The following is a 24,472-nucleotide window of genomic DNA, read 5'->3' on the forward strand; positions in this document are numbered from 1 at the left end:
TTTTTGATTATTTTTAAATACTCAAGTTCTAATTTCTGCAAAATTGCTTCCTTGAAACATCCAAAATGACAGCCTTTTTTAAAGGTTGAGAAAAAAACAAAAAGGTTTCTGTTTTGAGGGACCTGCCCTGAAAGAAAGCAGTCAAGTCTGTGTCAAGAACAAGAGTGGCAGCTGGGGTTTCACTTTTGAAAGTTTTATACCTGAGACTTTAGAACTTCCTTTTGGACTTTCTCTCTTGTCTGGTGGAAATGTTCCTACCACAGAGAAAATGCTTAAAGAAGGGGCTGGGTGAATGCTTAGAAAGGTGTTTGAGGAGGATGGAAAGCCTGGTGAAAGCCTGAACTGTCACATCACTGGGGTTCTCCAGCCTTGAGGAATTTGGGATTATCTGCCTCCAGAGAGGTCAGCAGGTTTTAAACCTCTTTTAGGATCCCAACTATATATTTACAGTTTATTTTTATGAGCATGAGGACATTTAGCTCCTACTGTCAGACCTAGACTTCATCTCCACAGGAATATTTCACAACAAAATTTCATAAGGCCTACTGCAACCTAAGCTGTGGCTTCACAGCACTGCCCTGTGCTCTTGCAAACGTTTGTTGTTAAGCTGGATTTCAAGAGATTTGTTTAACATAGATATTTATTGATCAGGGGAAAAAAAAATTGGTACCAAGCTGCTTTTAGAGGAATGAAAAGAAGCCTAAACAAAGCTCTTTACACTGTCCTAAGCTGCACTGCAGCTATTGATCTTCCTCTTCAGCCTGTGCTTGCTGCCCAGCCCTGCTTTCTGCTGCTCATCTGCAAGGTGTTTCTATTAACAAATTACTTGTTGAAATGGTTGAATGTCATTAAATAAAATATAGGTCTTGTTTGTGAAGGAATAAAGAGATCCTTAATCATGGAGTGAATGTTTCCTAGTGTATCAGCACATTTAATTCAGTTTTCATTGCAGTGCTGTTTTCTTCTAACCCTTACCCTCAGGATGGGTGAAGTTGTGGTGCACACAGATAGATTCTTACCTTCCAACCCAAACCATTTTGTGAATCTGTGATGCCTCCTAATGTTAATTGCAAAAAGTCATCCATCTTATGGATTTGTCGAGCTTTGTTTATCTTTTCATGAGCATCTCTCAGTACTCCCATTGGCTGTTGTTTAAGAGAATATTTAGGTTGGCTCAGTGCTTTGTATTCTGCTCTGGTTAATATCACTTAACCTTGCATCTGATCACTGACAAAACAATTCAGCAACAACCTAAACACTCAAGATAACAAAAACATTGTTTCTTTATTTCCCTCTTCAGCCAACAGGTCAGCGTAACCTTCTGGATAAACAGAATCACAGAATCACAGAATCACAGAATCACAGAATCACAGAATGAGTAGTTTGGGTTGGCAGACACTTTAGAGCACATCTAGTTCTGCTCTCCTGCCACTTGCATCTTCCACTGACGAGGTTGTTCAAGCACCCTGGTTTTGAACACTCTGGGGATGGCACAGCCACAGAGCAGCTGTGGCACAGCTCCTCTGGGCAGAGCAGAGACTTCTGTTGGAGACTTACTTACAGAACATGGCTAAGGGTGCTCATGAGTCTGTGTTCTTGGGGGCCTGAAGCAGGAGGAGTGATGGAAAATGTCATTTGGGGGATGTGCAGACTATTTGCAGAGGCTGGCTGTGGTTGTCCTTCACCTGCAAAGGCTTTTTAAAGTACCTGTGTGGGCACCTCTAAAACCCTGAGAACTTCTGCCCTCTTTACACAGATGATGTTAATGTGAGTATTAATATGGCTAAGTAACAGCGAAGGATTTTCAGCCAGAGTAATTATTTCCAGCCAAGCAAGGCAATTTTAAGAAGCTGAGCTGAAAAATACATTTGGAAGATGAAAGGAGACTAACACGGTTCTTTGTCTGTGCTGGGTGGGACCCTCTGCGAGAGACATTGCACTGAACATTGGACAGCACCTGAAGCAGCATAAAAAATAATAATATCAATCCAGCAATAATAATATTGTCAATATAGCAACAGCTGTTGATTAACAAATTCTGGTATTTACTTCTGAGGCCTTGATTATGAGCATAAGGGTGGATCTGAGTGAACTCCTGTTATCCTCTGGGCTCCTGGTTTTCTGATTTGTGTGCTCATTGTTTGGATCAGTGTATGAGGAACAAGGTCTCCCACACCATGACACTGTGGGAGAGGGACACTTCTGTTCCTGCAGAGCTGACAGCCAAGCATCCTAAGATTGGGCAGCCACCTGTGTGGGGATTTGGGAGCCCATTTTTGGTTGGTGGTTTTTTTTGTTGTTGTTGTTGGGTTTTTTTTGTTTGTTTTTTTGTTTTTTTTGTTGGTTTTTTTTAATCATGTGCCATGCCATAGAAACACTTGGTATTAAAAAAATAAGGACAAGTCACCAAAGGTGACAGAAATCAGCTCTGGTGTTGGGCTACAAATCCATCTTGAGCTGGCTTTGAACTCCCTGTGAACTAAAAGGGAGTTTCCTTTTAGAAGGAAAGAAGAAACTCCATTTGTTGCTTTAAAATTGACCTTGCTGGGAAAAATATTTCACCCAGGGAATTGGAGATGGGGCAGATTTAAGTGTATCTGCAGTCCCAGGTTGCAGGTAGAACCCTCCAGCAGCTGGTTCCTTGTGCCAGCACAGGTGGAAATGATGCTTAGAGCTTCTTTTCTTCTGTCTGTACAAGAAACTTTGAAGTGGACGAGATTTTCTTGCCAGGTATGAGGACTAAATAATATTTTAAACTGGAATAATGAGTCTGTGACTGAATGGGGCCAGTAGAGAAAGACTGGTACAGGATGTTTTTCTTATCTCTTTTTTAGACAAAATATCATAACCAGTCTTGACATTGACAGAATCAGAGTTTTTGGCTCACTGACACATTTATCCAGTGTGTTCATCCTGCACATATTTTTCATAAGGATAATGTCCTTTGTGGCTCTTTATTTATAATTATGAAAATATAAATAAAAACAAAACAAAAGTCAAAAAATATAAATAATGTAAACAATTATTTATAATTTGTATTGCAGGAGGAGTCTCAGTTTGGTGTCCTGTTCTGCCATGATACACGGCCTGGCATCCAAGACCTTCAGTCTGGATTTTATACCCACTGAACATCCCTTACTAAGTAGCAATTAATTAGTCCTGAGAGTGCCCCAGACAGACAATTTGTAGTGACTCCTTAATAGCAGAGGGGGAAAGGGAGATGATGTTGCTTATGAGACATGCTGCAGATGAGTACCAGGGCAAAGGATGGAAACTGCAACTTCTGATTGTTATTGTTAGCATTGCTATCACAAGTAGCATATCACTGAACAGGAATACTCTGGATAATTAACCCTTTTTTTTCTTTTGGCACAGCTAGGGGAGGGTGTTGCTGTCAAAGCCACGTCTCCACGCTGAGATGCTGCCTGTTATCCTGTGCTTGCAGGGAGCTGGACTCTGCCATGCTGCGGCGGCTGGAGAAGAGGATCCTGGTGGACCTGCCGAGCGAGGAGGCGCGGCGGGCGATGATCCAGCACTGGCTGCCCCCTCTGAGCAACAGCGGCGGCGTCAAGCTCCGGACGGAGCTGGACTACAGCCTGCTGAGCCGGGTGGGCAGGGCTGCAGCTGCTCCAGGGCTGGGACAGCATCTCAGCGTGCAGACACTGCCACACAGGGAGCTAGGCACCTCCTCAGCTCACCTGGGAACCAACAAGAGCGGCACTGGTGGGACCCGGCGCTGGGCACGGCACACACACACATGGAGACACACGGAGACACAGACAGAGACACACAGACACAGACACACACAGAGACACAGACACACACACACAGAGACACATGGACACACAGACATAGACACGCACACACACACAGAGACAGACACACACACAGACAGAGACACACACAGACACACAGAGACACAAACACACACACAGACACACAGAAACAGACACACACAGACACACACACACACAGACACACACACAAGTGGAAATCGCCATCATCACGCAGCTCTGCGTGCAACACGGTGTGTGCTGGCCCTCTCTGCTGGCCCAGCTTTTCAGCCTTAAATACAGGGAGACATCCAGCAACAGCAGATTTTATCACTGCTCTCACCAAGCTGGGAGCATTTCCAATTCATCAGGGTAATGAACAGTTAATTGTGACGGGAGGCTTTGTCACAGCTCCACTGCTGTGGCAGAAAAGAGCATTTGGCAGCAAAAAGATTCACTAGGTACCCCAGCTTCCTTCGTGTAGCCCTTTGTCACATCCTGGATTCTTTGGAAACAGAATCCTAGAATGGTTTGGGCTGTAAGGGACTTCAGAGATAATCTTGTTCCAACTTCCAGCAGTAAGCAGGAGCACCTTCAGTTAGCTCAGGTTGCTCAAGGTCCCAGCCCTTAAATATTTTACTTTACGCAGCTGAGATTCTTACATCTGTTTACAGAGACAATACTGCTCAGTTCTGGGCTCATAAGGGAATAAATTTATTTTATTAACTGCAAAGCTGAGGATGGACTCAGAAAGGTGGGTTTTATTTCCCTTACAGAAAGCTGTCATTTAGTAAGAAAATACCCAGTATTTTTCTTGGTCCTATGAGATGTTGCAGGCATGCAAAGGATAACAAGCTACTGAATTTGAGGGGACAGTACGAAAAAAAAATATTTGTGTGTGTTTCTGTGTGTATATAGATGTGTATTTGAGACAGCAAGAGACTTCACAAATATTGATATAAATACATACACAATATATATGCCTGCAAATTCCATTTATGTCTGATTCATGAACTGTAATGTATCATTCTCATCCCCTCACAGGAAACAAATGGATACTCTGGCTCAGACATAAAACTCGTGTGCAAGGAGGCAGCCATGAGACCAGTGAGAAAAATTTTTGATGCTCTGGAAAATCATCAGCCAGGTACCTCAGCTCTGAGCAGAGAATCTGGCCTGGGAAATGCTGATATCCTGCTGTAACTCTTGGAATGAACATTCTAACTCCAGCAGGTGGAGCTCTGATATCTGCCTGGGAAAGTGTTAAAATCTACTGTTCCAAACCCTGTTAAATTTCTAAAAATCAGGGCTTCTTTTAAAGCTGTCACTATCTGTGCTCTCAGCATAAGTGCAATTTTTTATTTATCTCACTACATTTAGTCTGTTGTTTTCCTACACTAAGTGTTGGACTAGGCATCGATATTAAAAAGTGTCTTTTGGTAATAGTAACAGGATTTATTCAATTTTCTTGTCTTCAGGTAACAGTAACTTGCCCACGATCCAGCTGGACACAATCACAACTGCAGATTTCCTGGATGTGATCACCCACACCAAGCCATCAGCAAAGAATCTGAGCCAGAAGTACACAGACTGGCAGAGGGAATTTGAGTCTGTCTGACAGGAGAAATCAAAAACCTCCAAGCCATTTGCCATCCAAACTGGCCTCCAAAGGGTCAAATGTTGATGGGGAAGGAAGTGCTCTTGTTTCAAGGAACAAAATACAGTGACAAGTGTCAGAGGGAAATCTTTACTTTCAAAATGCAGGGGTGGGTGAAGGGGTGGTGGTTAGTCTTTATTCAAAAAAGTTCTTGGAGTTAGTGTGATGGCACAATCCTATGCAACAAAGCCTGCAGCCTTAATTTTATGTATAAAGACTTAAAAGATTGATTGATTGATTGATTGATTGATTTCCAGTCTTTATTCATGACAGATTTTGGTAGAACTGGAGCAAAGTTTAAAAGCAGATAGACAATTTGTGTAATTCTCCATTTCTGACACTCTGTAGAACATCACAGTCAGTGTAGCTTTCCCAGCAGAGACCTGCACCCTTCTTAATGAAACACAAAATAGGAGTTTTCAGTGAAATTAGCAGGGCATGTAAATTTGGCTAGTTTGTCACTATTTTCAGCTGAGTTCAAAGCCTTGAAGCATGTTATTGTACCATTGGTTTGGGGTATTGCCAAAGTGAAAAAGGCAAGGAATTAGAGAAAAACTGCAGAAAATCAGCAAATTTAGGATAATTAACTAAATTGGTGGGTACCCAATGCTGGTTTGCAGCCAGCCATAAAGCAGAATTGCAGAACCCCAGCATGGGTCAGGCTGGAAGGGACCAGAGGGGATCACAGCTGGTGCCACATCCCTGCTCCAGCAGGGCCATCCCAGAGCACAGGGCACAGCATTGTGTCCAGAGGGCTCTGGAATATCCCTGCTGAGGGAGACTCCACCCCTGTCTGGTCTCTGTTTTTGTGCCTCCTGTGCAGGGGAACTGCTGGGCTCAGTCCCCGCCCGTGGCTCTGGTGGCATTGCTGGGCCTGGAGCGGCGCCTGGGCCCTGCTCTGTCCCTCCCTGCACACAGGGACAGCCAGGGACAGCCAGGGCTGCGGGCCCCCTCACAGCCCTGCACAGCCCCAGCTCCCTCAGCCTGTCCTCCTTGGAGGGATGCTGCAGTCCCTTCCCAGGTGTGCCAGCCTGCCCTGCCCGTGGGTGCTGCAGGGAGCTGTGCAGGCTGTGCCAAATGTCCCCCAGCTGGACTGTCCTGCTCACACACATGGCCAGGTGCAGCTAGCACTGCCACGTGTCCTGCACTCTTCCCATCAGAAATTCCAACATTTTTTCATTTTTTGTCATTTTTTCAGGGTCCAGGTCCCATCACTGCCCTCTCTCACCCTCCTCCTTGCTCACCAATACACTTCCCCTCCATGCAGTTCTCAATTTTTCTTGGGCTGTGTGTGTCTGCATTCCAAGCAGCAGGGTTGTGCAAACTTTCCAGCACATTCCAGGACCTCTGAGGCACTGACAGTCCCTTTTATTCCTGCATCAGTCACACATTATTGGAAGTCTCCAAGGGAAATACCTTCACAGGATTTTGCTGGTACATCTCCCACCTCCTGTACCTAACTGTGACCCCAGGCCACAGACCTCCCTCACATCCATCCTTCCAAGCAGAAACCAACAGGTTCAGAATGGCTGGCACAAAACCCAGACGTGTGAATTTATGCAAAACTGAAGCTGGCAGTACGAGGGCCCACAGACACTATCTAAAGATGGCTTCTGTTCCTCAGAGGTCTCTTGTTCCAGGCAGAAAGTGTCACGATGAGAGGAAACAACCTCAAGTTGCACCAGGGGAGGTTCAGGTTGGATATTTGGAATTATTTTTTCCTGGGAAAGATTGTCCAGGCCTGGGACAGCTGCCCAGGGCAGTGGTGCAGTCCCCATCCCTGGAGGGATTTAAAAGCCATATGGATGTGGCACCTGAGGATGTGGGTCACTGCTGGCCTTGGCTGTGCTGGGCAATGGTTGGACTCGATGATCTTAGATAACTTTTCCAGCCTAAATGATTCTGAGATTCTGTGATTTATTCTTGAGTTTCTACTGTAAAATCTCCTCCATCCACCCATTCTGTTCCTGGCATAGTCTAAATCTGAACATAGTAACCACCCACCAAGGGAGGCTGCAGAGAGACACTGTCACATGTGAGGAATTCATTCATCACCATGGTTTTGTTTAACAAGAACGAGCATGGCTCATTAACACAAAACTGTATTTTCAATAAGGTTAATACTCCAGTAATGCATAATTACAATCTAATAATTTAACACACAGGAGCACTGTAAAACAACTGTAAAGGACTTTGATTATTACAGTTTGCAAATGGACCAGAAAAGCCATTTACCATCATTACAAAGTTGGTTCATATTGGGGGATGTAGTACATAGGAAAAGCATTGCACGCTACAGAATTAAATTTCATTTTAAAGCTCTGCTAACCAACTGTAAAAAGTGGAATCTGTCCCCATGGCTTGTGAAGGATTTTTTCCATAACATTAAAAAGAAACAAAAAAATCCCCAACAAAAGTGAAATTTTGCAACTGTAGCATTAATAGGACCCTGCTGAAGACTAATTTTAAAAAGTCACAGTCTCTAAGGCATTTAATACCAGAGTTTTGTTTCTGTATCATTCTTTTTAATAACAGGATCTAATTAAAACATCTGTAAAATGCTGACAGTTTTTAATTTTATGTAAAATTTGAAAAGCAAATAACAGGATCTCTAATGAAAGACAGCCACAGTAGTTATTATTAAGCAATGGTGATATTTTCATTTAAGAGTCACTTCTAAGTGAGCATATTCTCTACCTTTAAGTCAGAGAAGAGCAGAGCCATCAGTGAAATCACTACAGGCCACTGAGCTCTAAGGCTCTGAGCTTTATTTACTCGAGTGTTTTCAGTGCATGTTTTCAGTTTAGCTTATTCTGCAGAAGGTGACACTTTCCTGATGGCACTTTTCATCCGGTATTCTTTGAAAAGTGGAAATAAGGAAACACTGCCCTGTGTGTGTGCCTGTGCTGGGCCCACATGGATCCTCTGCCCCTCACAGCCCAGGGTGGTTTCTGGTGGATGCCACGCATGCACTGATCTTGGGACTTAATTTTTGAAGCAAGTATGAAGGAAATTGTGTGAAACAGATGTTTCTTCAAGCTACCTGTTCCCTTTCTCACAACATCTGCTTCAGGATATGTTCCACTGCCTCTGGGAAATTCTCACAGGTCAAGTAGGGAGCTGGGTTAATTTTGTTTTCATCTGCTGGACGGTATTTACCTGTAACAGATTAACACAAAGTTAGTTTACCAAACTCCTTTTTTTTTCCCCCTTCCTAAAATCTCTAACCTAAATTTCATGTCTTTCATTTTGAACCCAATACTCCCTGTTCTATCACTACAGTTCCTGATGAAGAGCACCTCTCTGAAGACTCTTCTCAAGAAAAGCCGGATAACTTCCCTTCATTTTCAACATATCACACTGTGTGGCATGAGCAGCTGCCACCTCAAAGAGACCTTTCCCAGTCCATGGGTCCATCAACAACACAAACAATACCTGTCAATCCCTCCGGGTTCCACTTCCATACAAAGCAAAATTACATTTGTAATTGTTAAGGAATGTCACCAGAGCTCTTGCATGATCAGAAGTTACATTGCTGTGACTGATTTTGGCAATCTAAGGTGTGACAGTAATAGCTCCCTCTGTTCTGTGATTACTGCTCTGGATTTTTGAGTCAGAGCAAAAATTCACACCTACAAGAGCAGCAGTCCCCATCCATGACTTTGGTCAGCCTGCCATCAGCTGGGGTCTGTCCTGTGCTCTAGCCCTGCTGTCACAATGTTCTGCTTGACAAGTTGCCTCTGCCCCACCCCAGCAGGGATGTGGAAGGTGGGGTCTGGCCCCAGGGCTCAGAGTTCCTTCACTTCTGGGCACACAGTGACACCACTGAAGGCACCACTGTCTCCTGAAATGATCAATCCATTGAGTACTTACCTGTCCTTACCAAAATCCCACGCATGCCTGCCTGCTGGGCACCACCAACATCATCCCTGCAGTCCTGGGACACAGCAGGAGAGCAGGGATTAGTGGGTACAGACACTTCCATAACCGTCTCTGCTTTGCACATCACTTAAAAGCAGTGACACAGAGTCAGATCTTTCAGCTATCCCATCGGTCACACTGTCACAGGAGTGGTTTTGTGTGTGCTCTCTGCCTGATCAAATAGTGACTGAAGTAAGAGAGAAAACCCCATGGATTACACACTAAATCCTGTGAACTTTCATGGAATTGTTTAAGTTGGAAAGGCCCTCTAAGACCATTGAGGCCAACCCTTCCCCCAGCACTGTGCAGGCCACCAGTGACCCATGTCCCACACATGCACACAGCTTTTAAACCCCTCCAGGGATAGGGACTCCACCAATGCTCTAGGCAGCCTGTGCCAGTGCTCAAAGTCTTATTTCATGAAGAATTTTTCTCTAATATCTCATCTAAACTTCCCCTGGCCCAGCCTGAGGCCATTCCCTCTCCTCCTGTTCCCTGGAGCACAGCCCGACCCCCCCGGCTGTCCCCATCTGTCAGGAGCTGTGCAGAGCCACAAGGGCCCCCCTGAGCCTCCTTTGCTCCAGGCTCAGCCCCTGCCCAGCTCCCTCAGCTGCTCCTGGGTCCTTCCCCAGCTCTGTTTTCTCTCTAGAAATGACAGTTCCATGCTCTGGAGCCCCCTTTGAGGTTGTGCCCACGTACGTCTCCAATCATGACGGCCTCCTCGGGGGCACAGCCCGTGCCCCGCAGAGCCTCCAGGAAGAAAGTCTTCTCTGGCTTCCCCACCACGGTGGCTTTGGTGTCTGTTGCATACTCCAGCCCTGTCACAAAAGGTCCAGGTCCCAGACACAGGCCATCCTTCTTCTTGAAATACCTGGCTTTGTGGATCGCTATGAGAGGCGCCCCATCCAAAATCAACCTGAATGAATGAATGAATGAATGAATGAATAAATGAATGAATGAATGAAGAGAGCACAAAAATTATATTAAAGGAAGTATATTTACAACTGAAGGCCTCAAGAGGCTTTCACACAATCCCAGAATGGTTTGGGTTGGAAGGGACTTTAAAGTTAATCTCATTCCACCCCTGCCATGGGCAGGGACACCTTCCATTGTCCCAGGGTGCTCCAAGCCCTGTCCAAGCCTAGCCTTGGACACTCCCAGGGACCCAGGGACAGCCACAGCTGCTTCGGCACCCTGGGCCAGGGCCTGTCCACCCTCACAGGGAACAATTTCTTACAAGTACAGGATGAATAATTTGACCTTTATATTTTAGCACTGAAGGAATTACAGTAACAAGTTGCATTAAAAAAAGCTCAAAGCCATTTGAGGCATTCATGTCCCTCTGAATTTCCCTGTTTACCCTGGGAGTTTGAGCAGGCTCGATTCCACAGAACCTGCAACTTATTTCTGTTTTGTGCTCTGGAGATTTTCATTACAGCAGACACTGCATCCCCCTGTCCTGCAGCAAAGGGAAGCTGTGTAGGTGCTGCACTACAGGAATGCTCCTGGTGCACCAAGCACAGCAATTATTGCAGTCCTCCCCTCCCAAGTTTCAGTGCAACAAGCACTGAACTGCCTTCTGCACTGCCAAACATCTTCCCTTTGATTTTACACCTTCTCCAGGTAATGCAGGTCATTCCAATCTTTATCACACCAGTGTAAAACATTAGCTGTTACTCTCAGGGCAGAAAGGAGGATTCATTTTCCCCTCAACCCCTGATTTACAAAACAAAACAAAAACAAAACAAAACAAAAGCCTTTAAGAAAACAAAGTCTTGCTTTGCCCCTGTTGTAGCAGGCTGGCTGAGGTGAGCTGGATTCTCCTTGGAGGATGTCTGCAGAGCAGTCTGGAAGCTCTGAGCAGGGCATAAATGATATTTCATTTCACTTAATTATCGCAAAACACTCCTATTGAATCAATGCATTGCAAAGCAAGCTGAACAAGAAGAGAGCTGGGTTGTGTTTCTGTGAGCAGCCAGACATGGTTCATGATGGGAGGATGCCTTTAGGACACAGAAAAATTTAATTTGACAGCATCACCACAACCACTATGTTCAGCAGTTTGCAGGAGAGATCTCACCTGAGAGAATTCTTTCAAACATGGCATCAAAATCCCACTTATAAAGGAAGAGAAATTTAGTCTCAGCCATTTCAAGTGGTGCCTGGAGAACGGCCAGACTCTGCATATCTCGTTTTGGGACTTGTGTTGGGTTAGATTTACCTAAGTTAATGTTGGGTGTCAATGGAATAGTTGCCTGCCACATAATTAGTCAGCCTGGACTCCTCACAGTTGGTGCAGAGGAAAAAGCACTCCTAGGGCACAGTTCAACTGCCCTATTTTAAGCACTATTAGGTAAAAAAATGCCCTGAAGTGCCTCTCTTATCCCTCCAGAGCCCAGATCACCAGCACAGACGCAGGAACCTGCGCTTAGATATCTGCATTTAATCAGATTCACCTCAGAGTTCTGCAATCCCGATGCAATTCCATTTTCAATGCAAATCCCAAGTGACTTAATTATTGAGCAGTAAAGGGGAAGGAATAGGGCAAGGCTTGACAAGAAGAGAATGTGCCTGTGCCCAGTGTTTCCATCAGGCCTAACAGAACTGACACCAGCAAAAGTTTATCCCCCATAGAGAATGGGGGGAAACACCCAGAACAAATCAGTGAGGTGTTACAGGCCAGACAGAACCCATCCTGGCTTTTTTAAAGTGTTTTGTTCTTCAGCCCGAAGCAAACGATGGATATTATTCAACAATTAATATATTTAGGACAGAAATACAAATCAATTGATGTAAGCACTGGGATAGGGAACAGGTTAAGCTCATGCAGTTGTGAAATTAAGAGTCCACTAATGACCCAAAGTAAAATTCCAAAATCAATGCCTTTGGCAAGGCTTACTAACCAGGCAGACAGGGTCAGTTTGGGTCAACATCTGTTGATGTAACACAGAACTGGCAGCAGATGAGGACAGCATTGGCCTCTCACTCCAAGAAACCTCCCTAAGACACTGGTGGGCAGTAACTGATACTCCCTCTTCTAGTTTTATGGTTTAAAGACAGGTTAAGGTGTTTGGTATGAGGGTTTTCACTGGATTTCAAGGTGCAGAACCATGGTAGCCCCCATCCAGTGAGCAAAGATGGGGAAGGGCTCATTCCACACATCACCAGGGCTATGCTCACCTACAGGCTCACATCCAGAGTCTGAAAGCTGAACAGGCTTTTCAAGTTAAAATATAGTGTGGAGTCAAGCCAGAACCAGTGAGAAGAACACATGGTTCTGCACTCATGGATGGTCACAGACGGAGTGTGGCTCTGACTTACCCCTCAGCCTAGAGGCAAAAAGAGCATTAAAAATAAAACACTCAAGATCAGCTCCACAGCCCACCTGGCCCAACAGGTTGTGCTGGTCACTCCTGAACAGAAGATACTCTTGGATATCCTGCATTAGGCAGGTAAGGAATAATCTGCCCTAAACACCGGATTCCTTCCCTACAGCACACAGGCTCTGAAGGCTGAGCTTTGAACACAGAATCTGCCTCTCCTCTTGGAGAAAAAGAAACAGCCTCAGGCTGTGTCAGGGCAGGTACAGGCTGGACATGAGGAGGAATTTCCCCATGGAAAGGCTGGCCAGGTATTGGAAGGAGATGCCCTGGAGGTGTCCAAGGAAGGCCTGGATGTGGCACTCAATGCTCTGGGCTGGTGACACAGTGGGGATTGGTCACAGGTTGGACTCAATGGGATGGGGGTCTTTTCCAACCCAATTAATTCTGAGAATGCTTCCCCACATCCCTAGTTTTGTGTATTTCCCCTTGATGAATTGCTAACTTTTCCCCTCAGTGACAGCTGTGACTGCACTTCTGCATTATTTAGCCTGAAAGCTGTAAAAATGAGGTCTGGACTGCCTCAAGCTCCTGGTGGAGAACCCAAATCCCACAGGGTTAGTGGCTCCCTCACAAGCTGCATAGTGTGTGATATTCCTACCACTCTTTTATTCCCAGAAAGAGAGCCCAGCACAAGACAGCTCCCCCTCCAGCCCCTGCCAGGGGCTGCCTTACCGAAAGGCTTTGTTCATCATCTCGTAGTGGAAGTGCTCAGGAGCCAGTCCCACCACCACAGCATTGGGGTTATCTGTGCCAATCCCTAGGAAAGACAGGATTTCATTCACACTTAGCAGCCCACAGTCAGCAAAGTGCATTTAATCACTTTAAGGCAAAACCAAGCATTTTCTGACACAGTCAAAGCACAGAGACTGCTTTTATGTCTTTTACAGATGAAGAAAGCATCTGTGGGAAAGGTGCTGGTCTATCCAGACTGTTCCATCCTCTAGGATCTGGACATTCTTAACAGCAGCTGTGGAACAATTCTGCTACTGCTCCCACTGAAATGCAGCAGGACACAAAAATCCCTCTCTTAACTGAATGACTGCCTGCCATCTAAGAACCCCTCTCTACATACATTTATGTGCTTTGTAAGACAGTAAAGCAGGAATTCAAGTGAATCCCATCCAGTTTTTCTACTCCCTCTAGCCACAGGAAATTCCACTGACTGTTGTTCCATGCACCAGCCTGATTCTGACAATAAAGACAGTACTGCAACATGGCCCAAAAGCTGTTACCCTAGATAAATTTGGACTTTTCTGGAAGGTTTTTTTCAAGGTGGTTTAGTGCCCTTGGGAACAGCTCCACTGCAGTCCCACCCCTGCAGTGGAAGCAGAGTAGCACCAGCAGGAGGGTTTCACTAGTGGCATGTTATCAGCTGAGGATTTTGTTCCACCTTCAGACACACCCTCTGCACCTTTAGCAGCACCACCAGAGCTCCTGGCTGGCTCAGGTCTCCTGCTGCATGTCCCTCAGGTGGCTCAGCCAGCAGAACATCCACTCAGAGGCGCCACGGTGGGTTTGTGACATCGCCCAGAAGCATCTGATCCCTTAAACCAGGAAAGGATTCCTTCATCTGCCTGTGCCCAACTTTAACAGAGAGATTAGCCAAGAACGGCCCAATAGCAGCCATTAACTGGAATTTAAAGCACTCTCCACTGTACTGACATGTTCCAAAAGCAGCACTGAGGATATGTGAGCCAAAGCCCTTGTAGAAAAAACAAATCAAACAACTCACTCCAGACCCCAGCAAAACAGATGATGCACCAATGTGACCCCAAGTTACCTGTGACTGTGCCATCTTTTACAAAATTAGCATCAGCTCCCGAAAAACTGATGTAAAGATCCCAAAACCATGGAGACTGAGCTGATTTAAATGCTGTCAGTGAAAGGGCTGCTGCCTCTGCTGTTTCTCACCCACGAAAGCCTTCCTGGAGCACAAATATTGCTGAATATTGCTGGGGGCACATTTCTCTGAATACGCTGTTAGGTAGAACAGATTACCAGGTTTCACTGCTCTCACAGAGGTTTTTCTCCTGAACATTGACAGCCCTGAATTTTTTGACCAGACTATGGCACCAAAATTTAACAGAAAACTCCTAGATCCTGGCAAGATTACAACCTACTTAAATTACACAGCCAAAATATTTCAGTTTGTAAGGCAAGGGCAAGGCAACCCATCCAAACTTCTGCTTGCCTTGACTTTAAATAAGAAATTTTGAGTGTACAGTATACAGTTTTCAACTCTAAGTATGTTAAAAATGTGGGTATCTTTGCTACTCTTGATGTCCAAGTGAGAACACATCATTTTCTGCTCCCTTGATTACTGAGGGAGGGAAATGGGAGCATCTGTTAGCAAAGCAGATCTTAACCAAGTCCTTAGGGATGACAGTTTGGAGGACTCAGGCTGATGAACCTTCTGTCACCAGTGAAAGCATCCAAGTACATGGGGTGAAACCTAAATGTTAAATATAAGTTCAGCAATAATTGTCTGAAGATTTTGCATTTAATAATAATTCATTAACAAAGAAACAGCCTGCTGTGTGTGCCTACACACAGTTTTTTCAGCTCTTTATGAGTAAAACTTCTGCTGGAAGTCAGGTATTGCACAAATTGGCACATCTTTGCTACAAAAAAAATCAGCACTGGTAGGTCCAATAAAGCATCAATAACCTCGTGATAACTATTACTTCATATTTTACACTGGAAATGAATGGAAAGCACTGAGTTTTACCTGAATTCCTGACTATCTGAAGGCCTTGGCTGCCATTCCCACTGCTCCTCAAGTAGATACAACTTCAGGCTGCTTAATGTTTGATTTAAAATGAAGAAAGGACCTTTATGACCCTGCAGCATTCCACACTTAGGCTCCACCATGGCTGGTGGTCTGTCGACGGTCGAGACCACAACGTCTCGTTAATTGCTGTTCATTAATTAGCTGCTTCCTGAGCACCTCACCTGTGAAATCAGGCAGGGCCTTGTCATCCACCAGGAGCAGGGGCCGCACCTGCTGCTGCTCCAGGAGGTTCCTGGCTGCTGTCAGGGAGGTGAAGATCTCGTGCTCGGCGATGTCGAAGCCCAGGCGCGTCAGCCGCTCCAGCAGGTCCCTCTTGCTCTCCTTGGTGGTGTTGGTCACAAACCGCACGGTCAGCGGGGCACCGCGCAGCCTGGGGGGAACACAGGGGCAAACTGGACACAGGCTCCTCCTGTTCCCACACCTCTGCTTCTCTCTGGGGCTAAAAACAGCCCCAAGGGCTGCAGATGTACCAGAAACCAGGAAATTCTTCTTCTCGAAGCCCTGCCCAGGGGGATCAGAGACCTTGGCACAGAGCCCAAGACACCTGTGACTTTGATCTTGACCCATGGGAAAAAAAAAAACAACCTTGTATGAGGATTTACAAGCCATGAAAGTTTAGGTAGAATGATAGTGAATTCACCACAGGATGAAAAATAAGATTTTTGAGATGTTTAGAATGGAGGCTCAGGGTCCCAAGATGCAGAAATTTGGGCGTGCCTTGTCCTTTTCCTTCTTCTTCCTAGCCTCCATCTTCTGGGGGATGTTGGCACTTTTAGATTGGTTTAGAGTAGAAGCTCACTGTCTAACATAGGTGATATTGGGAAGTTATTGTAAATAGTGTACATGTAGTTTTTAGTATAAGAAGATAACACTACCCCAAGGTTGGGCAGTGTGCCACAACCCGACCTGCCAGACAGACCTCAGCAGGTTGGAGAAAGAATTTTATAGATAAGAAACAATAAACAACCTTGAGAACAAGAACTGAAGAGTTATGACTCCTTCTTCGACTGCCAGGCTGGGAAAAGAGACTTTCTAACGCATCTTGGGGTCACTCTGACCAGCAGAGATTCTGAGACAGATGCAAAGAGCACACGTGACTGGTGCCACACAAAAATTTGTATGATGTGGAACAGACAGCAAGAATTACATCCCTCAGACCAAGAGAAGTCATCCTCCCCTCCTCTCTCTCCCCTACCACAAACATTCCTTAGAAAAACTGTGATTGCAGCTCCCTCCTCACAGCAGCAGCCAGCACATCCATGATAACTATTCTGAAAAGCCTTTTTATTCAAACTACACAATAAATAAGACAGTCCCGCTTCTTGATCAAAATAAGCAAACAAAATAAGCTTGTTGCTGAATTAATATATTGAACTCAACTGCTGGGTGAATTTCCCAGCAGCTGTGGCTCGTTCAGGAGGCTCCAGGAGCCTGTGTTACCTTGGTGGTGGTTTTATGCCAGCTTCTGCAGCCATTTCCACCTTTCCTGAGGAACACCAGTATCACATAAAACCACACTATTGCCCTGTGCTGACAGTAAATGCTGCCAAACAATCAAATAATTTTAAGTGACAGTTTCAACAGCATTCCATTTAATTATTCCCCCACCATCACTTTCTCTGTTGCTATAGGAACAAACACAGGCATCAGGACTGTGTGGAGAACATCAGAATAAAGTTGGAGACTTGCTTTCTCCTGCCACTTCCTTCTATCTCTTGTTTTACACTGACCATTCACATGTATGAGCTGAAAAAAGAGTCCCCTGGTTGATCATAAAATAAAAAATATTATGATTTTTCCCTCTGTACCTCAATAGGCCACTGTGAATGTAGTAACCCTAAAACAGGCACCTCTCCATTTTTTCCCTAAGCAAGCTGCATGCCATTCCTTCCAGCTTCTCTTTGGGAAGGAGAGGGATGTGGACTGGCAGAAAAGAGAGTGGGATAATAATTTTTGCCAAACCTCTGAGCCAAAAGACCTGGCTGTTTTCTCTGCCACCTGCCCTCCATACCTGTGACAGCACACATATATTATATGGAATTTCAGGAACATCGACTCTCATTTCTCCCTGCAGCAGGAAACAGTGTAGTGAGTGAAAGGGCAATGAAGGAGTACCCAGTGTTTCAGCAGTTTTTACTTCCTTGCAGTTTTACATCTTAAGGACATAATAACTTGCACAGCATTACCTGTGGGAAATGCAGCTTTTTCATCCCTCTGTGAACTTTTCCTCTGAGCTACAGTCCAGCTGTATAAAACCCTTAGCAGCCCATTCAGCTCCAGTAGAGAATTCAGTTCTGCTCCTATATCCTGATTAATCCTTACTGCCCCAGAATCCTAAAGTGTCCCACTTCATTCAACACAATATCACCTATCACTCTGGGATTTTTCCTCATCCATTGCAAGATGTCTTCTCTTGCAACACCACAAATATTCCTGGGATTGTGTGTCCTATTTCACCACTGACCTGGCTGGAATAAATCACTTTGCTGTGCCTCAGTGTCTTTAGGCACTCTTTAACCAAAAGAGAAAGAGTTAATTTGACTGCCCTGTTTATTAATGTGTTGAAATTCCTACAAAAGTAAAAAGAAATGAGGTTACCTACCTAGCAGAAAGAAACTTTAAAAACAGTAATAACCAAGAAAAGCCTTGTCTGAATGAAATTAAAACGCTGCAGAGGTTGCCTTACTTCCTAGACCAAGCTTTTCTGTTATCCCACTTTATCTCAGCACAGATCTAAAAGATTTGACAATCAGAGCCCTGAGAAACAGCTCAGCTGAACTGATTTGGGCGTAATTCACCAGAACTCAACTTCAGCTGTGGCTGTCTCACCTGTGAATCAGTGGAGACACCCTGAATATTGGGGGTTTTATGTCAAAAAACACAGGAAGAGCCACTGAGGAAAGCAGCAGGGGCTCAGGTGACACCAGTACCTCTGTCCACCCTTTGCCGAGCTCTCCTGGCACGAACACAGCGCAAAGGATTCGGCCACGTGCTCACCCCACTCACCCACCCATTTGTGCAAACAGCATTGACACAACCTTACAGAGCAAACCCAGAAGAGAGGGGAAACTTGCCTTTTGAGGGCCTCCTGGGCGCCGGGCACAGCTGTGTCCTCGATGTGGAGGGTGCCATTGAGATCCACCAGCACGGCCTTCAGAGCGCGCCGCGCTGCCATCGCGCCCGGGGACAGGCCGAGGCACCTGGGACTGCTGGGGAGTTAAAAAAACCCACATAACTGATATGAAGTGGGGTGTTTTTCCTCACAAAGACTCTGTGGAAATCGGGTGCTGTTTGTTCTTTAAATGCATCAAAATAAAATAAAGTTGTCTGAAGGACTCAAGGGTTCTGGGGAGAGAGAGGGCCATTAGGCCTGGGATTACTGGCGCAAGGCCTCAGCAAGTCCTGCCGACACCAACACTGAAATAAAGACACAGTGCTCTAAAGTGCATCTCTAAAGATGCATTTTGGCTGTAAAGCTCAAAATGCTCAGCCAAAGTGGAAATTGTTGATTTTGTTTTTTGTAAGAGTGATGCAGCCCACACCACAGCCACTCTGAGGCAGCTCAGTCAGGATTTTTTCAGATTTTTAGCCAGGAAGCTCTCAGGGCTCAGACAAATCCAGCACCACAAAGGGTCACTCCGCACTCTTGCAAAAGGGGCAGTTTTTCTGGTTCCACGTATTCAGCCCAAAATAAAAGCCAGGATTTGAAGGGTAAAGGCACCAGGTGAACAGAGAGGTGATGTTAGAATCCCTTGGTTAAAGATCTGTCTCCAGAAACAAACACTTCCCACTCATTTGGGCTGCGAGCGCTGCATTTTACTCTACGAACAAGTCTGAGGATCTGTTTCTCAGAAAACATCCAAGACAGCAATATTTTCTCCTCTTCATTACACAAGAACAATCTGAAAAGGCCGAGAGAGTTGGGATTATAGAAGAAAAGCTTTGGGGTGATCTGAATTTGGCTTTTCAGTACCTAAGGGACAATTTCCAAGTGATGGAAGGACAGCACCCAGGCAATGGCTCCCACTGCCAGAGGGCAGGCACAGATTTTGGCACATTGGGAATTAGGAATTGCTGGCTGGGAGGGTGGGCAGGCCCTGGCCCAGGGTGCCCAGAGCAGCTGTGGCTGCCCCTGGATCCCTGGCAGTGCCCCAGGCCAGGCTGGATGGGGCTGGGAGCAGCCTGGGACAGTGGGAGGTGTCCCTGCCCATGGCAGGGGGCGGGATGGGATAAGCTTTGAGGTCCCTTTCTACCAAACCACTCTGGGATCTGCCAACCCTATGAGTGACCAGAATTTTGTGCTCAGCTAGTTTGGTTACATACAGCATGTAGCATGTCTGTACTTTTAAAAAAGCACACAAAGTAGTCAACACTATGACTGGAACATGTCCTAATAGATTTCTGTCAGTTTTATCTTTGCAGACATTTTTATAAATGGTCATGTGGGCCTGGGGTCGCAATACGTGGCGCGCGCACACACACACACAACAGGAAATTTTGATGTTCCACTACCGTTATTCCTGCTGGTTCTCTGCAATAAGAAAATAAATAAAAATGCTTCTCTTACTGTTAAAGCCAAAGTTAAATGCTAAAGATACACAGCTGAAAACAGAACTCCTTAAGAAGCTTCATCAATTTCAATGGAAATTGCTGCTATCATTATTATTATCATCACTATTATTACTACTGTTACTGTTTTTATTTTACTGTTACTATTTTATTTTTACCCTACATTTCCATCGGTTCTGCTGTTCACAGTCCATTTATTTGGGAAATATGGAAGTTATCAGCAGAGCCATTTTCAGCACACCCTGATTTTAAGGAAAAAGCTCATGGACTGCCAGGAAGTCCTAAAAAGCCTCCAGAACCTCAGTTTTCCTAATCACATCCCAAGGAAAACTCACCTTGTCAGAACAAAGGGACACCCCAGCCCCGGTCTCTGGGACAAGGACACGAGGAACACAAGACACAACCTAAGGGAAAGAGGGATATATTCTATAGATATATATGTGATATATTCTATAGAGATATATGTGGTTATATATGTCCCTCGGTGGAAGGATGGGGATGGCAGAGGTGTGCCCTCCCGTCCCCCAAATCCCCCGTCTCTCGGGGATGGTACCGCCCCTTCCCGCCAGCTCACAACAAACATACGGGCTGGCCCATTCCCTACCGGGGGAGTACCGACCGCGGCGGGCTCCCCTTTCCCTGACGCCGATGGTTCCGCCCGCCCGTTCGCGGCCGAAGGCGGTGGACGCGCCCACGCGAAGGAGAGGGGGGAGCAGCCAGCGCGGCTCCCTCCCCCGGCACTGACCTGTTCCCGCCGCCGCCGCCGCGCTCTGCCCGCCGCCCGCGGGGTCCTGGCGGAGCCGCGCCCGCCCATCCCCGCGCCGGGCCCGCCCGCCGCCAGCGCGGCAAATAATAAACAGAGTGTAACGATTATTGCCATAAATAAATACCGACCTCAGCCCGCAGCGAGCCTGCCGCCAGTCGGTGTCCGGCAGCCGCGACAGGCAGCGCGGGGGGCAGCCCGCAGGGCCCTGAGGGCGCACCGTGACATGGGTATGGTTAAAAATTATATAAATTACACCCGTTCTATGCATTATATACCTATTGTTATACCTGTTACAGCCTCTTTATCCTATGTATGTAATATGTAATCATACCCTATGTGGCTATGATCATAAATCATGTAAATTATATCCCTTATATCCTATATGGACATGTTTGCATCCGTAGCCATGCACTATGGATATCCATAAACTATTTTTTAAAATCTCTATATGTTTTTAATCTCTATATTATGGATATATTATGCCCGGTATGGATATCATACATAATAATGTATTCATATATCGATATTGTTATATTTATACATATATATACACGTTATAAAAATGTTATCATATCCATATATGGATATATTATACCCATAATATCTCCACGGTAACTAGTATATATTTATATATAAATACATACATATACATATATATATATATATATATATATACATATATATAAAAATACATACGCACACATATATATATATTGGATACTTGGAAGAAATTATTCCCATTATATATCTACAATGTAATGTTTTAAATTAAATCCATAATATGTCCATGGTGATAATATAATATATATTATTATATCATAATCCACTTATTATACCTATAATGAATATGTTTTTATACCTATATTTATAATTCCACATTTATATCAGTTTATATATTTTGTAACATGAATTTTAACCTACAAACGCATTAATTTTATATATAGTTTTACAAGCTATTACTGGGATGCATAGACACGTAATAACTTTATGTTGCATGTTCCTTGTTTTTCGCAGTTTCAGCTGCGGCGCTGTTCCAGAGCTGCTGGAAGCCACGTGAGGGGACAGCAGCAGTGTGGTTATTCCCTGGCTGTCCCTGCACTCCCTGCTCATTCCCTGCACACCTGATCCTCAGATGCTGCCCCACTTTGAATCCCGACTTTTCACCTGTCAGGTGAAGCTCGTCCCAGTTTTGCCTCCAGTGCGGGATTCCCGCTGCTCCTTCTCCCTGCCCGTGTGCCCGCAGCGCCTCTGGAAGCACAGCAAGAAGAACATCACTTTTCACCCATGTTATTTTAAAGCTGCTGCTTGCAGTCTTTAGTGCTGGCCTTTATTTCAGTAAGAACGAATTAAGTCTGGATGCAGAAATGGGGTTACGCCGCTTTTCTTTCCAAAAAAATTTCATAGGAATACAAAACGTTCCACACACACATTGCCCTGTTTCCACCAAAGACAGATCTGTGAGAACAGCTGAGCCTCGAGGCTGTACCCTCGTCACCTCTGACTGACACAAAGATCATCACAGAGAAATTACTTCTAACAGATCCACAGGTTTTAACATACAGGGATCCTGAAGATCCTGTTCTGCCTCAGGACAGCATTGCCACGTCTCATTGGGTTTGCTACATAAACTAAAATACAGCTCCACAGCAGAGATGGTATTGCCACATGCCACAGGGATGAGGAAAAAGTTACACATTTCTTAAAAGAGCAGTAGCTCTGGTATTTGGAACAGAATGGAGAAGAGTTTTGAGATATCCCCACTGTACACAGACAGAGAGACAGTTGGGAAAGAGAGTGCTTAACTTGGAAAGTCAGGATTTATTTACAAAAATCACAAGAAAAAAGGAAACACCATAAACCTCTCCTCCTGGATGTCCTTTACTCTGCAAAAACCTGTGATTGAAGATCACATAAAATGCATTTACATGTTTTACAGATTCTTCTTCATATACAACAGCATATGCTTTAGTCATCAAGACATTGGGAGAAAAGATGATTGGCTAAGCTGCTTTAAATAATGAAACGACCAGGTTTCCCTTGGCCTCCCCTCTTTAATTTAAAGTCAAGCACTTTAGCAGAACAGATGAAAGATTCTAACTTCTCTATAAAGATACACGAGTGCGGTGGTTTGACCAGGAAGAAGTGGGAATTCTGGGATGCTGTGGTCAAACCAATGGGTGCTCGAATTTTGATATTGGCACCTGATGTGGCCAGTGGGTTTTTGGACACACCTCTGAGAACACACAGGGGTTAAAAGCAGAGCTTCGGCGCTGCAAGGCTCTCTTGGGACTTCGAGGGAAGGAGGTCGGATCTCCCTCCCCGGTCCAGCTGCTGCCGCTGGGCTGAGGGGCGGCCATGTGGTAGGCCTGGGCCTGGACAGAGATGGGGGTGAGGAGGCCCTGGAGGATGGAAGGGTGGAGGAGCCCCAAGAGACATCGGGCAGCTATTCCCCCCCAGGAGAGAGAGAGAGGAGAGCCGGTGTCTGAATTTGATGGCGGCCGGCCCAGGAGGAGAAGGGGGGGGAATGCAGTGAGGAGGTGCCGGCCCGGCCGGAGCAGCAGCGAGTGTGGGAGTGCCGGAGCTCTGGGACAGACAGAGACTGAAATGTTTAACCCTTTTTCTTACATGACTGGGACCTCGCAAAAATGCTGATCCTCCTCGAAGCTGAATAAGAAGAAAGATAGGAAATGAGATAACCAAGAACTAGGCCCGAAGGACGTGGAGAAGACTGGCTGAGTGGAGAGAGAGATGATTGGAGTGGCCTTTTGGCTGGACTTTTCTTGTGCAGCCACAGACTCAGTTTTATTCCTGTGACGCAGAGACTGCACTTAGGGGGAGGCAGTGCCTCAGAACCAGGAGGGTTCAGTGTGGGGACCCCTCGGCCCCAGGGGGTTGGGAAAAAAATGGGGGGGACAGATGTCCCAAAGCAGAGACTGTGCCTTTTTTGGAGTGAGACAAGGCATCCTTAAAAGACAACCCTAGAAGCAGCTCTGGTCCATGCACAGTGGTGAGAGCACTGGCCACGGAAGGAAGATGTCACAAGCGGCAAAAGGATTTTCCGGGCGGTGCTGAGTGACATGGAAGCACACAAGGTTTCAGCGTGTTCCCAGGGGAAGCCTATGGTGCAAGAAGGACTCCTCTCCTCTTCATGGACTGAAGTTCGAGTATTCTAAAGGGTGGTGCCGGACTGGGCAGTTGGTGATTTGGGGAAATGTGTCAGATTGGGAAATTTTTGGTGGTGGGGAGGAGGAAAGTGGTTTTTTGTAAGGTTTTCAATTTTTTCCCTTATAGGGTTTTTCCTTCTTTTCTTGTAGTTTAGGTAATAAAGTTTTCTTTATGTTTAAGCTGGAGCCTGCTTTGCTTATTCCTGGTCACATCTCACAGCAGACACCAGGGAGAGGGTATTCTCATGGGGGCACTGGCTCTGTGCCCGGCCCAAACCATGACAATGAGAATCACCTTTTCAGACCTAACTCAGCAGTCTTAATTGAGACAAGACCGGTAGGAAAGCAACTAGGAGCATTCTCTTCCACAGAACTGCAAAGTCACACACACAGTTGCACTTTCAAAGCTGTTAATTTAACAAATGATGATGATGATGATGGAGGGCAG

The 24,472-nt window shown here is 45.5% G+C and overlaps 2 protein-coding genes across 4 annotated transcripts in view; one reads left to right on the forward strand and one right to left on the reverse strand.

Annotated features, from left to right (window-relative positions):
* Window positions 1–5,391, forward strand: part of KATNAL2 (katanin catalytic subunit A1 like 2) — a 28,363-nt gene extending 22,972 nt beyond the window's left edge. For both annotated transcript variants that reach the window (XM_058823956.1, XM_058823957.1), the window contains exons 14-16: window positions 3,446–3,608; window positions 4,818–4,920; window positions 5,252–5,391. In XM_058823956.1, the coding sequence (XP_058679939.1) occupies window positions 3,446–3,608; window positions 4,818–4,920; window positions 5,252–5,391 (406 nt within the window). The remainder of the gene's footprint in view (window positions 1–3,445; window positions 3,609–4,817; window positions 4,921–5,251) is intronic.
* A 1,570-nt stretch (window positions 5,392–6,961) lies between these two features.
* HDHD2 (haloacid dehalogenase like hydrolase domain containing 2) lies at window positions 6,962–20,850 on the reverse strand. 2 transcript variants are annotated; one of them, XM_058824181.1, is made up of 8 exons: window positions 20,840–20,850; window positions 20,430–20,498; window positions 18,600–18,734; window positions 15,687–15,895; window positions 13,407–13,491; window positions 10,051–10,267; window positions 9,304–9,367; window positions 6,962–8,589 (listed from the first exon to the last, which is right to left on the reverse strand). In XM_058824181.1, the coding sequence occupies exons 3-8, from the start codon at window positions 18,698–18,700 to the stop codon at window positions 8,486–8,488; spliced, it is 780 nt and encodes a 259-aa protein (XP_058680164.1). In that variant the 5' UTR covers window positions 18,701–18,734; window positions 20,430–20,498; window positions 20,840–20,850; the 3' UTR covers window positions 6,962–8,485. The 2 variants fall into 2 exon arrangements, with proteins under 2 accessions (XP_058680164.1, XP_058680165.1); XM_058824182.1 differs by having other exon boundaries at window positions 18,600–18,731; window positions 20,840–20,844.
* Window positions 20,851–24,472: the final 3,622 nt, after the last annotated feature.

The sequence above is a fragment of the Ammospiza caudacuta genome, chromosome Z, assembly GCF_027887145.1.
Source record: "Ammospiza caudacuta isolate bAmmCau1 chromosome Z, bAmmCau1.pri, whole genome shotgun sequence".
NCBI classification, from domain to species: Eukaryota; Metazoa; Chordata; class Aves; order Passeriformes; family Passerellidae; genus Ammospiza; species Ammospiza caudacuta.

Bases quoted from the DNA above. Each gene is read 5' to 3' on its own strand.
- HDHD2 (XM_058824181.1), bottom strand. From the start codon at position 18,700: ATGGCAGCGCGGCGCGCTCTGAAGGCCGTGCTGGTGGATCTCAATGGC. The intron at 15,896-18,599 runs GCAAGTTTCCCC...TGTTCCCCCCAG, and splicing joins GCCCAGGAGGCCCTCAAAAG to GCTGCGCGGTGCCCCGCTGA. The intron at 10,268-13,406 runs GTAAGGCAGCCC...TCATTCATTCAG, and splicing joins ATGATGAACAAAGCCTTTCG to GTTGATTTTGGATGGGGCGC.